Source organism: Halichoeres trimaculatus, unplaced genomic scaffold (genome assembly GCF_033239565.1).
Source record: "Halichoeres trimaculatus isolate MK-OKI-2021-1 unplaced genomic scaffold, fHalTri1.1 fHalTri1_scaffold_5, whole genome shotgun sequence".
In the NCBI taxonomy this organism is placed as follows: Eukaryota; Metazoa; Chordata; class Actinopteri; order Labriformes; family Labridae; genus Halichoeres; species Halichoeres trimaculatus.
The window spans coordinates 38,725,508-38,738,756 of NW_027437183.1; the positions used below are offsets into that span (position 1 = coordinate 38,725,508).

The 13,249-nt window shown below is 39.3% G+C and overlaps 2 protein-coding genes across 2 annotated transcripts in view; both read left to right on the forward strand.

Moving 5' to 3' along the window:
- The first annotated feature begins 1,382 nt into the window (after positions 1-1,382).
- imp4 (IMP U3 small nucleolar ribonucleoprotein 4) lies at positions 1,383-11,217 on the forward strand. The gene is made up of 9 exons (XM_074670401.1): positions 1,383-1,497; positions 3,364-3,472; positions 3,588-3,671; positions 4,105-4,214; positions 5,742-5,874; positions 8,949-9,103; positions 9,198-9,292; positions 9,388-9,461; positions 10,973-11,217. The coding sequence occupies exons 1-9, from the start codon at positions 1,495-1,497 to the stop codon at positions 11,083-11,085; spliced, it is 876 nt and encodes a 291-aa protein (XP_074526502.1). The 5' UTR covers positions 1,383-1,494; the 3' UTR covers positions 11,086-11,217.
- A 274-nt stretch (positions 11,218-11,491) lies between these two features.
- The window catches only part of araf (A-Raf proto-oncogene, serine/threonine kinase), a 37,408-nt gene continuing 35,650 nt past the window's right edge, over positions 11,492-13,249 (forward strand). The window contains exon 1 of the mRNA XM_074669917.1: positions 11,492-11,538. The gene's annotated coding sequence lies outside the window, so the exon portion shown is untranslated. The remainder of the gene's footprint in view (positions 11,539-13,249) is intronic.

Genomic DNA, 13,249 nt, shown 5'->3' on the forward strand with positions numbered 1-13,249 from the left:
ATTCATAGTTTTGTTTTTGTTTTTTTTTTGCTAGGTTGCTAGTTTGCAGATTGCTAGGTGCCGCCCTGTTGGCTATGGCTGCCTGTTGCAGCAGCTCTCTCTTCTTTGTCAATTTCTTGTAATATTTTAGTCTCTTTTTCGTAATCTTTGTCTTTGGAGATGATCATTACTTTGTATGGCTTGTTTGTTGGTCATGGACACCAAACTTTTTGTGGCTTCAGACATTTTTACTTTTTCTCCTGTGTTTGTCTGGAGATCCTACATGTAAGCATGGCTGCATTGTTTATATGTAAACTCAGCTGTTTGCAGCCTGTAGCATGTCAATGCTAACAGGTGTAAGGCCTGATGTCTTCCCACGGGGTGAGGAGAAGGAGGTGAGGACGACGTGCTGGCTCCCAGGTGTGAGCTAAGAAGTGATGACATGGACCTGTCCTCCATCCATCGTTATTGGGAACATAAGATCTATCTCCAATAAGATGGACGAGCTAGCCATGCTAACCCAGCAACATAGGGAATACCAGAGGGCAGAGTAGCATCATGCTATTCACAGTCATGGCTAACAGAGCTAACATGAGGCACCAACGCCATGTTGGAAGAGCTTCACCTGCTGTCAGCAGACAGGATATAGGAGGCAGAGATGGAGCATGTCTGAAGAAGCTCAGTCCTGGACCCTGTGCAGGTGGAGGCTGGCTGAACTGAAGAATGATGGACAAGCTGTCATCATCTATTTTCTTATGGAGCTTTTTGCACTTTCTATACACTTTCTTACTTTTGTTTTCTTGATTGTTGCTGTGACTTCAATTTCGTTGTACTTGTTACAATGACAATAAAGTTCAATGCTATTCTTTTATATTCTATTCTATTCTATTCTATTCTATTCTATTCCATTCTATTCTATTCTTTTTTATCCAGTGGGTAACACAGCTGACACAGATTTCTCATACACACAGGAAGTGAAGTTATTTCATCTAAATTAATAATTTAAATATTTTTTAACAGGTTTGTCATGGTGTAATGATTATTTTGAAGAAATAACACTGAATAACTACATAAACATTTATTTTAGTGTTAATTTTGAAGAGCAAACTTGACATTTGAGAAATCAGACAGCACAAAAACTGCAAATTCCAACACATGATTAGCTTTTTTTTTTGCTAAATAAATGATAGAACATGTTAACTTTCTGCATTAAATGAAAGTCAAATATCACCAAAACCGAAAAACGGAAAAACTGCTTGATTTCTTGTTTCTGTTCGTGTCTTTTATACCCAGGAAACAGGCTGATCAAACGTACCTTGGTCGTTTTTTTTTTATCTAATAAATACAAATTCAGATTTATAGTTTGTACTTTTATTTTGAAAAGACTGGGAGCCAGTATTGAGCACTCCCATTGGCTTCTCTATCAACCAATGCAGGCCGCTCTAGTACACGTGTTCCTGTAGTAGCTTGTGCCTAAAGCTAGTTTGTTAGCCAGCCAGAGCCTAAAGAACAACCATGGTAAGTAGAAAAACGACTTAACTTAAAACGAGTGGGTATTTCAGTTGATTTACATCATGTTTAGGTTAACAAACACCCGAGCAACCATAAACAAGCGATTTGTAGAGATATCTGATCAGTTATCGGCTCACACTGTAACGCGTGGACTCTTGATACCAACACAACAGTTTACTCCACAACCAAGAAGTTTTGGATGAATACATAAGGGTAATGTTTACTTGGTTCCGGACACATTTCAACTACGACTGTAATGTTCAAGTAAGGGATGCACTGACTTACTTTTCAGGCTACATTTACTGTAAGCACGATTAGAGATATTCCAGGATAGTTACCCGGACAGAGATGTATTGGAGGCCAAATATCACCCCACATTTATTAAACAAAACGAACCAGAAACTTTAATTTGAATTTGTTTAGCCTCGGGATGACTGACATTATTATTAATCAGCTTCAGACTGCACCCGTTCCCGTGATGTACATTGAATTATGTTCCTCTAGAACAATAAAAACTCTTGATTGGATTTGGCTTTTCCATTTCTCAAATTGAAACGTTTTCTAGATGCTGGCCATTGAGCTAAAACAATACTCATACTTCTGACGCATTGACTATTACTTACAACTGTAGATATGACCTTTTCATTGGAACCAGTACAAAGGTAAACTTTATGTTGGTGTCACACACCTGAACAGACCCTTTCTCACATTTATCTCTACTTCCACATAAAGTACTGTCAGCTTAATCTTTTTCGTCTCTGTAAAAATTAGTAAAGAAAAAATATTTTTGGCAAACATCCATTTGACAATAGACTTCCTTCACTCCCTGGGTGCAAAGCCCCAAAGTTCCATCCTTCCTTCCTTCACTTGTGTTGTTCACTGGCATCTTAGTCCCTCCCACCAGAGATCCATGGGACAGATGAAGGAAATGAAGAGAGGAGAGAGGAAACAAGGAGATTCATTTCAAGAGCAATGAGATGTCCTTTCTTCAGGAGCGTCACATGAAGCAACACATTTCATGATGACAGCGTCAGCTGATCACCTCTGAATCATTTGTCAGTCAGCTCTAACAGCTGTTTGTGCGTCTGCACATGTGCGCTGTAATAACTCTAATCAAATAGTAACAGAGCTCTATGTTTTAACCTGTTTGAAACTTTCACACAAAGAAAAGTCTCCTGTCTCCTCTCTCCTCCAAGCACAATTATTATGCATTGAGACATCAAGACATCATAGGCAGTTAACCTCTTTGAGATGCTCCCACTGTTCCAGCCTTGAAAGAAGCTGTTTTTCTGAAGTAATGTGCAGCCAGTAAGGTCCCCACAGAACCAGGCATTCACTGTGTTTTCCTCTTGTCTGTGGTCATCATCCAAACTTTATCCTGTTCTTTTGATGTAGGTTAAGTTTTGTGAAACAAAATCAGATTTACGGCTTGCATGGTGGCGCAACATTTGATTCTGCTGCCTCACAGCAAGAAGGTCATTAGTTCAAATCCTGGTTCAGAGTGGAGTTTGCATGTTCTCCCTGTGTGTGCGTGGGTTCTGTCTGGGTAAACTAGCTTCCTCCCACAGTCCAAAAACATGCTCATTAGGTTAACTGGTCGCTCTAAATTACCCAAAGGTGTGAGTGTGTGCGTTAACCGTCTCTGTGTGTCAGCCCTGTGATTGGCTGGAACCCAGTCCAAAGTGTACCCCACATCTTGCCTTAATCTGGGATAGGCTCCAGCCACCCACGACCCTGAACAGGGTAGGAGGTAGAAAATGAATGAATGTACAAAAATGGGATTTAAGAGTGAAAAATATAGCTCCACTGATGTATCTTTTTAAAGTAGAAAGCAAGTTGATTTACTTTGTGTTTTTCGTCACGCTGTTTTAGCTACGCCGGGAGGCGAGACAGAGGCGGGAGTATCTGTACAGAAAGGCACAAGAGGACAGACTCAGAACGATTGAGGAGAAAAAACAGAGGCTGAAGGGTGCACTTGATGGTAGGAACAAATAATAACTGCGTTGAATTTTCACTGCTTTACTCTGTTATTGGTCATTAATAAAAATGAATCCCTACTCAAAATATTTTCAGACAAGTCTTTTCTCTCTTTTCAGAAAATCGTCTTCTGCCAACGGAAGTACGTAAAGATGCTCTGCAGCTACAGAAACTACTGGAGTATGATGACGAGGGGGCTGAGGGTAGGGCTGGACAGTTAATTGGATTTTAATCATGATTTCATTTTGCCATCTGACAATCATAAAAACAATATAATCAAAGAAAAACAATTAATATGCCACACAGTGTAGATGTATGCAAGTTCCTGTGCTTCATAGCTCTTCTGTGTTCCATGTGCAGCCACAGCGAGTGTGTGTGACTTATGTGTATCAATAATACTGTATGTGCCACTTTCTGGTTCTTCAAAGTTGTGTTTAAATCAGTGCTGAAGTTTTTGAATAAATGAATAATTGAGTATCACTTAAAATAATCGGGATTCTTATTTCTACCATAATGGCCCAGCCCTAGCTGAGGGTCAGTTTTACTATATCCTCTTTTTATGAACAGTACTTTTTATTCATAGCTTCTGTCCAACTTAGTAACATCTCCTAATCTTTAACTTCTGTTCCACTTCAGGTGTCAGTACACACATGGATGATGAGTACAAATGGGCTGGGGTAGAAGATCCTAAACTCATGGTTACTACATCCAGGGACCCCAGCTCCAGACTCAAAATGTTTGCTAAGGTGAGGTCCTTTTATTTCACTTATTTAGACCTCTAATTTTGAGCTCTACCTCTGTGCTTTTTGTAAAACTCTTTGTTGTCTGTCTAATGTTGAGTTGCGCATGCACTGATGCCGTTAGATTGTTGGAAGCAGCTCTTTTCATTGTACTGAATCATTAGAATTAGATCAGTGAAGTGCTTCATTCATCGACTTGTTTAGTACTCTCTGCAGCTATGTCTGCAAATCAGAGTTTAAGCTGAAACACAGCCCAACATTTAGTTCTGCTTGTGACGGTACTGACCACAGCTGGTGGTGAATAATAAGCCAATGAGTGGAGAGTTGAGTGGGATAAATTTACAGTTTGAAAATTGAAAGCTTCTAAAACAATCACAGATATACTCCCCAACTGTTCTGTTTATTTTGTTTAGTAGACAAATCACTCACTTACTGTCTGACTGAGAGGAGGAGAGACTTAGAGGCAGAGCTGCTGTTCAGTACGTTTAAGCCGCTATTTCCACCAAGCAGTTCGGCTCGGTTCAGTACAGTTTGGCCCGGTTTGGTACAGTTAAGCCTGATCCCGTTTGCCTTTCCACAGCCAAACTGTGCCCTCTTGGTGTAGGTGGCGTGTAAGCCGGATGCCAAAAGCTGCAGCTGTTAAACAATAACATGACGCCGTAGCAGCGCAGCACAGTTTACCCCGCTAATAAATCCAACGAAGAAGAAAAACGCGTCACAGTAAACAAAGAGCACAGACGGAAAACATGCAGCATTTTTTCCTCTCTGAACCGAGCCAGACTGCTTGGTGGAAACGTGGCTTTTGATACAAAGTGCAAGCAAGCTTTACACAGGGCCCTGTCCTGTTGGTTCAGCCAGTACTGATCACTGACATGAAAGAGAGAGGGCGGGACTGGGCGACTCTTATGGCCTAAGGAGAGACATGAGACGCGAGAGAGGAGAGTGTGATCCATGAACGGCACGTCACCATTTTAGATGGAGTTTCCTGTCAATCAAGCTACTGAAGCTGACAGTTTTTTTTTACTTAACATGCATCAGGTGAATGAAAGAAAAACACTTTAAGTAGTGAATAACTCCAGAGTAGCACGAACGAACGGACCTATGATGGCTTTTTTTGCCTTTTAATGCAGAAATGAAAGAAACTGTTTAAATGTTACATCTGCAGGAAATCTAAGGCTCGTATTAAAGTTAGCGACTGATGATCATGAAGTGCTGATTGTAGGGAAAAAAGGGAAAACATTGACTGAGACATAGACACATTTTCTTTTACCAGTTTTATATCTTTAATGTGTTTATAATCCCTCATCAGTCTTTGTCCTAACTTAGCTAGAGATTGATCTTAGTCCTTTTTGTTTCTTAATTTCTCTCATTCAGGGTTATGTGAGCCTTGAAATGTCAGGGGAAATAGCATGCATAAAACTGTCTTCTCTTTTCACTGACTTTTCTTGATCAAGATGTTATCCAGGAAAATTTACCACAAAACAGTGACCAAAACAACAAAGTATAAAGTGTAATGTGTGAATCTTGTTCCAGGAGGTAAAGCTGATGTTCCCTGGGGCGCAGCGCATGAACAGAGGAAACCATGAAATTGCAGCCCTTGTTCGAGCCTGCAAAGCCAACAACGTCACAGACCTCGTTATTGTGCATGAAACAAGAGGACAACCAGGTTTGTTATTTAACCAAATCACACATTCCACTAACTCTAAGTTGGTTTTGGGAAAGAGGTATGTTTAAAATTGGAAAAAATGTAATATACTGACTGAGGAAATGAAGCACTCTTCACAGCGATACATCGACTTACACTGTGAGTGGTAAAGAAACTGCTCCAAAACAATCTGGAAACAATTACAGGATGTCTGCACATCCTTGAAAAGTTTCAAATTCATGTGGCTAAAATTAAGGTAATATATCTTAAATTCATTAAAAAATAGTAATTTTTGGGGTACTGCCGCCCACATCTCGTTTATTCACACGTCCTTTTTGAAAATCTGCAGAAAATCAACCGTTTAGTCTAGTTCAATTCTGTAAAAAACAGATAATTCTATACTCTTTTCTGCATCAAACAAGCCCTAAATGATAAATATTTGTCCTGTATTTAAATCTAAAGAATTCTTTGAAAATTTGCTTCCATCTTCCTGGTGTCATGTTTCAGCTTGGGGCTGCTCTGCACCGATGAGCAACAGTTTCAGGAGTTTGTTTAGATCATTGGAACATTTACAAAGCCAGGACCCCTTTTGGTTCACCTGCAGATTCTAGATGATGTGATTGACGCAAGTTAATACTCTGATCATTTTGAGATTTAGACAGTAAAGAAATATACATTAGTTTTTCTCAGAAAACCGTCACTGTACCGAAGAAAATCCCCTCTGATGGTGATTTGGATGGATCATGATTTGTGAAAGTGGACTGCGGGGTGGGAGACGGGACGACAATAGGCGATCGAACAGAGTGGCGCTGCTTGGACAGACATGACTGAGAAGTTCTTAAACTTTTACCTGGGGAAAGCTGAGTTCTGTCTTTCCCTGCAACTCCCTCTGTTCCACCAACTAAATCCTCCATTCAGTATAAATCCATCTGCTGACAAACAGAGCAACATAACAAACCAGCATCGAGGTGCGCTCTGTCAAGCAGGGGTGGACCAGACTTTTTAGACTGGGGTGCCCTGACCAGGGCACTGACTTATGCAGAGAGGCATGAATTTTATGAGTCCACACTTAAATAAATATTTATTTTTACCTATTTGTTTGTTTAAAATTGAAGGATAAACAGGCTACAGCCTTAAAAAATAAAACTAGACAGAAACGAAGTGTTTTTTTTTTATTTTTTAAAAGTAGGAAACTGTGCTGTAGTGCACTGAAACAGTACTGTACACGCTTTCCTGGCAGTGTTTTTAAATTCAAAATGTACAAAATAGTGCAGCTGTCAATGTGAATGTAAATAAGTCTGCCTCCTTTAAAACTACAGAGTGAAGTTACCTAAACAGAAGAAAAGCTGAAAATTCAAATCTAAGAGTCAAATAGTGGTTACATTTATTAAGTTTTTGACAAAATTAAAACAAAACTGGTTTGAGTTATCTCTGTCATTTGTACTTATTGTTTTCTCTAAAAGGAAAAAAAAAATCGTAAATTGAACTTTTGGTGAAAAAGTCTGAAATTTTATTTTTAGGCCATATCGCCCAGCCCTACATTGTATACAGATTTTATACAGGATTTTTTTAAACTGGAGGAGCCCCTCAGCCTCATGCTGACTTCATATACAGATACAAACACTGCGATGCAGCGCAGAAAACGAAAGTTTACTCCACAACTATGGGATATTAATGATGTGACTTCCATCATCACAGCATATAAAGCATAGAGCTAGATGATAACACGCAACTGTAAACACTGATTAATGATCAAAGTAAGCGCAGAATCGATTTTCTCCAGTAACTGCATGTTTTATGTGCACATCGGGGCAGAATTCTGCCGTGCACGATGCAGAGAGCAGAGAATTGTAAATTGTGAAGACCCGCCCGAGTTTTGTCTCATTGGTTTTGACCACAATATGATTCTATCAGGAGTGTGAATTTTAGTCTAGGCAGTTTTGGTTGCATGTTAAAGAGCCTTGTATTCATCTTTGAAACATTTGGAGGAAAAAAGATTATACTTCTGAAGGCATTGCGGCTTTTTTACTGGCGTGGCAGTGCGCCACAGTCATTTACATGTAGCGGAAACACTGGTATATTAGCCTAACAAGCCATCTCTAGTTTACTTTCTTACATGGCATATTAGCTCAACAAACTAACTCTAGTTCACTGTCTTACTTAAATGACTTTGTCAAAGTTATAAACACAGTGTTGCTTAAGCTATACCGAAATGTTAAAGTTACCTTCTTGTTCTTAATAAAAATTCTGAAAATAGAAAACACCTCTGTTGTTATCTTCTGCATTATTCTCTATACATAAGCAATGAATCATTCTATGATATGACCAACACGACAAAGGATACTGTCAGCATATAAAAAAATAATTCCTGTAGGCCAGGTCTTCATGTTATGATGAAATGAGCTGAATTGATGCATGAATTGATAGAAACAACACATTTTTTATTTCACATCAAACACTGAAAGTGTGTAATATTTTTTGCCAGAAAAACCAGCATATTGCTCGCCCAGTGACAACTGGGATGGGCGCTAGCCACCCACCACCCTGAACAGGATAAGCAGTTCGGAAAATGAAAGAATGAATGAAACCAGCATATTGACTTTTGCTGGTTTTAATGAAGAACAAGTACAATTTACTATATTCCCCACTTTTTAGTTATTTATTCATTTTTTTTAATGGCAGCCTTAGCAATTTGAAAATTGCATTCTTTTACATTACAGAGTCAGTTTCACTGTAATTGTTCAGCCCAACATCATACCACATTTGCATGTTTGTTGATGATTGCTTAAGTAGTCAGGAAGTTTATTTTTAAGTTCTTCTCTTTTCAAAGCCTCCTTTAGGACTTTTTTAAAAGTAAGACTGATGCAGCTTTGCAAGAGCAAACAGGACCCTTAGCAACAAGTATGAATACTTTTATGTTAAATGTGTAGATGGTTATACGTGTGCCTTTGACCACTGAAATGGGTAGACTGACAGATGAACACACTGAAGAAGGCTTACGATCATCACCTGTTTGTATCCAAGAAATGTATTTCAGTACAGAATCTTGAGTGTCCTTGAGTATCTGATGTTTTTTTTCCCTTTTTTCCTAACAGACGGCCTGGTGGTGTGCCACCTGCCATTTGGACCCACGGCTTATTTCACACTTTACAATGTGGTGATGAGACATGATGTTCCAGACATAGGCACCATGTCTGAGGCCTACCCCCATCTGATCTTTCATAACTTCTCCTCAAGACTCGGCAGAAGGGTGAGTAATCGTTGGACCACACACTGCACATGTGACACTCGAATCGCCTTTCATCACTTGTTTTTGCTGCAACTAATTAATTCTGCTTGTACAGGTATCCAATATCCTCAAGTATCTCTTTCCAGTGCCAAAGGAAGACAGCAGACGTGTAATCACATTCGCCAACCAAGAAGACTTCATCTCTTTCAGGTCAGTGTGACAGACTGCTTCACTCTTCGTGCCACGGACAGTGCACTTTTGAAAAATACACTACAGTTTTTTTTCCTTGTGATTCTTATTTACAGACATCATACATACAAGAAAACAGACCACAAGAACATTGAGCTGACTGAAGTGGGACCCAGGTTTGAAATGAAATGTAAGTATTGATTGATAGAAAGAGATTCTCCCCTTCACCACCTCAAGTCTGGAGACAATCTCTGAATTAGCAGACAGGTTGAGCATCAAACCAGCCTGGCTGAAACTGGCTGTCACTGTTCTGAAAAACACTGCTAATAACTCAAAGGGATTTCTTCTGAGTCATTTTGGCTTCGTGTGGTTGCCTGATTTGTAAAATGAGGGCAAAAAGAAGAGAACCTGCTCAGGATCCAGAAAAGCACAAGAAGACACACAGCAGGCACTATTCATTTTTTCTCTGGTGTTTCGATCCAGTGCTAGTTCATTTGGGATGCGATGATTGAGGTAATAATCTGACCCCTTCTCCACTGAGATTGCCTTCTGAGCGCAAAAAATGTCTGATTTGTTATGTGGCACACTAAAATATTATACCTGTGGGGAAAAAGGCTTTGGTCCTTTTTGGTCCTTATAGAGAGATTCTGCAGGAATGCAGTAAAGACATGCCCCCCCTTAAAACAGAACTACTGTTCATTTTGTTGGTGGAACTAAATTTCTATTCAGGTGCCAATCTGACCGTTTAGTTTTTAGCCCTTTCGTCATTGCAAGTCCACACCAGCACCACCTTCACTCAGGGATGGGTACCAAAATAGCTACTTTTATAGGTTCCAACTGAAACCTGTCTGTAGTACTGAGTACCGATTCAAGTTAATTTAAATGGTGCCATGTTTCGGTATCGAGACGTAACCTTGTGACTGTGAGGGAGTAGAAGAGTAGGTGATTTTTTTCTGTGCAGAACATCAACACATTATTGCAATTTATATACTGAGAAATAAATATGTTGAATTAAAAAAACTTTGAGATTTTATTATTAAATAACAAATTAATATTTATTACCACATTAACATACAAAAGTACCGAAAATTGGCACTGTTGAGTACACCCATACAGACTGCCAGGTTCCAAGCATCGTTATCTTATCATTTCAAATGTCAAAGGTACCCATCCCTACCATTACTACACCATCTTAGTGGAAGGACATTTTGGTCTCTCCATCACACCAACTTTACATTGAAGACTGACGATGTACCAGGAGCTTTAGAATTTCTGCCTTTTTAGAGCTCAAACTGTCCAAACCACTTCTCCCTTTTGTAAACTGTAGGGCATACAACGTTTCCACTTACTCCCCACATTTCCTTTATCCTCAGTTGTTATCTAATTTTGGCAAAAATGCTGAAAAAATACTCTAAAATGAAGTGTCCTATTTAATCTTGATCTGGATTTGTTCCCTCAATTGTTACGTTGTATTTGAATTAAATTGAGAGAAATGCCAGTCTTTTTCCAAAACTCCTAAGATAAACATCAGCTTTAACTGCCCTGTAGATGTGTGTACTGTTCAGGTGATTTAAAACAAAGAAAATAAACTTACCAACCTGAGAGAGTTGAAAAAGGATTTTGGTAAAAATCCCTGTCAAACTTTTGTTCTCTGTGATAGGTTGAATGCTTATTTATCTTTCTTATTTTTCTTTCTTTTAGTGTATATGATTAAACTGGGCACCCTGGAAAATGAGAGCACTGCAGACGTAGAGTGGCGTCACCATGCATACACACACACAGCCAAGAAGAAGAGGTTTCTAAGTGTTCAGTAGTCAAATAATGAAACTTCTTGTCAAGTATACTCCCTACAACAGTTTTTTTTTTCTCTGTATCTTTTTTTTTCCAATCCAAAGAAAGATGTTTCATTTGAGCACCTTGCTGGAGATGCAAACTTTTTGTAATAAACTCACATTTACAGTAAACTTGTGTAAGTTTTTTCTTATGTGAAATAATGATTTGACACATTTACTTCAGGATTACGTTTCTAATTCTGTTTAATGTAGGTATTAGTGAAATAAGAACATACAGAAAGTCTCACGTTTGGCAGTGTATTTACATTAATGTAACCACTCCCACCCCTGACGTACAGCCCGTGTTGTCCAACGAAAACACAGCTGACGAAGCTGACCAATCAGGACAACGCAATTCCGAGGTTTTCCGCTTTCCCCGAGTTCTTGACAGATCCTACTACTTCAGATTGAGAGAATTCAAGATGGCTGCTACAGGTAAGAGTTTATTTTATATGTCATTCGTTTGGCAGCATGTTTGATGCACTGAACCCTGTCGTTATTGTGGCAGATGTAAAGTCACAACTATAATTAGTAGTTTTGCGCTTTTGAATGAAGTAAGTGTCTGATTCGTATGTTTGAAAGGCACGAGAAGTAGCCAACAAGCTGACGCTGTGATCACCCCCCACCCCCCACCCCCATCCAAGTTGGCTAACGTTAGTCAGTGTTCTGACGGGTTATGCTGCGTTGTTGAAAACACTACCATAGTATAAACTCAAAGAATAACCTAATGTGTCATTGTTATATCTATTGTTTAGATTATAATGTTTCAGTAGGTGCCTGTTAACAGTAAGACTAGTGTTATTTTATATTAACAAAACTGTAAGACTTCTGGTGTGCACATCGTTGTTTAAATGAACGCTATCGAATAAAGCTCCCAGTAAGGAATCAAATCATTCAACATCACTACTCATTTAGGTTGCACTGATAAGGGAGTTAAGTCAATTAATATACTTTACCAGAAACCTGGACATATAACATTTCAGTAGTATCGATGGACGATGGGACAAATACTATTTACGAAGGCGATTAGCGCCTTGGATTGTGTGAGGAAGCACGTGTCGATAGGAAGCACTTTTCGATAGAACACCCGGCTAGGCGTATAATAGCGTTGAAGCTTTACAAAGTCGAAAGGGCTAGCCTCTGAGCTAGCTACCTAATCTCCCCCACCACTCTAGTCAGCATTTAGCAAGCTTCCTAGCCAGCATAGATTGAAGCCGAGTTGAGTGGAATTATAAAAAGTGTTGAAAGAAATGCATCGTCAACTTTATTCTGCAGTTATTTAAACTTTCGACTTCCTTCTTTTGCGTTTAAAAGTAGCTGCAGTGTAAGTGTAACTGGCGCCCCGAGAGAAACATGGCCTCCCAAAACTCGAAATGTCATAACATAGCAGGCAAATCCCATGCTAAGCTAGCTGGCTAACGTCAACTACCATTACTATCATGCGAGTGTGTGACTCTCACTGCCAGCTCTTGGTTTTAACTTTATTTCTCGGGTCGGCGCCGTGCACGCGTTCTATAGATGTGAGCAAAAGTAATCCTTGCTGCATGTACTTTTTCTCTTTGCTGATTTACCTGGTAACGTTGCGTTTGTGCTGCAGTTCCAGCGTTTTTGGAGACTGCTGCAGGGCGTCTGGGTGTCAAATCAGAAAATGCCTGCGTCAGGTGTTTTGCTGGATAGCTTCGGCTTCAACAGACCCTTTAGACGAATTTCCCCAGTCCTGAGTTCCTCTGATCAAACACTGGCAATCAGTTTGATGAGATGACTGAAGTTAAGTTATTCAAAGGTGGTTTACAGCCTTTATTGATTTCTGTTATAGATTAAATTTCACCATTATTTGACATGCTACGTGGGACAAAACTAATTCACAGGGAAGATGTGTTCAGTTTGATTGATGGAAAAATTATGTGAATAGTAGCCTTGTATTTTAACTGAAGTCTTTAATTTTGCCAAGGAAATGTTGCATCCATAAATGCAAATGGATTTGGAGGAAATCCAATAATTTTAAAATATAATAATGAAATATTTACCATAGCAGCAAGCCACCATGGCTTTAGTTCTTAAATATAGGTTCTTAAACTGTGTACCCAGAAATAGGTGTGTCCCCTGCTGTGGGAACACAGTGGTTAGCTCATCTGCTCAGAGACAA

Excerpts from the sequence above, each read along its gene's own strand:
- imp4 (XM_074670401.1), top strand. Across the intron at positions 4,215-5,741 it reads GACTCAAAATGTTTGCTAAG|GAGGTAAAGCTGATGTTCCC; the intron begins GTGAGGTCCTTT and ends ATCTTGTTCCAG. Across the intron at positions 9,293-9,387 it reads GAAGACTTCATCTCTTTCAG|ACATCATACATACAAGAAAA; the intron begins GTCAGTGTGACA and ends TCTTATTTACAG.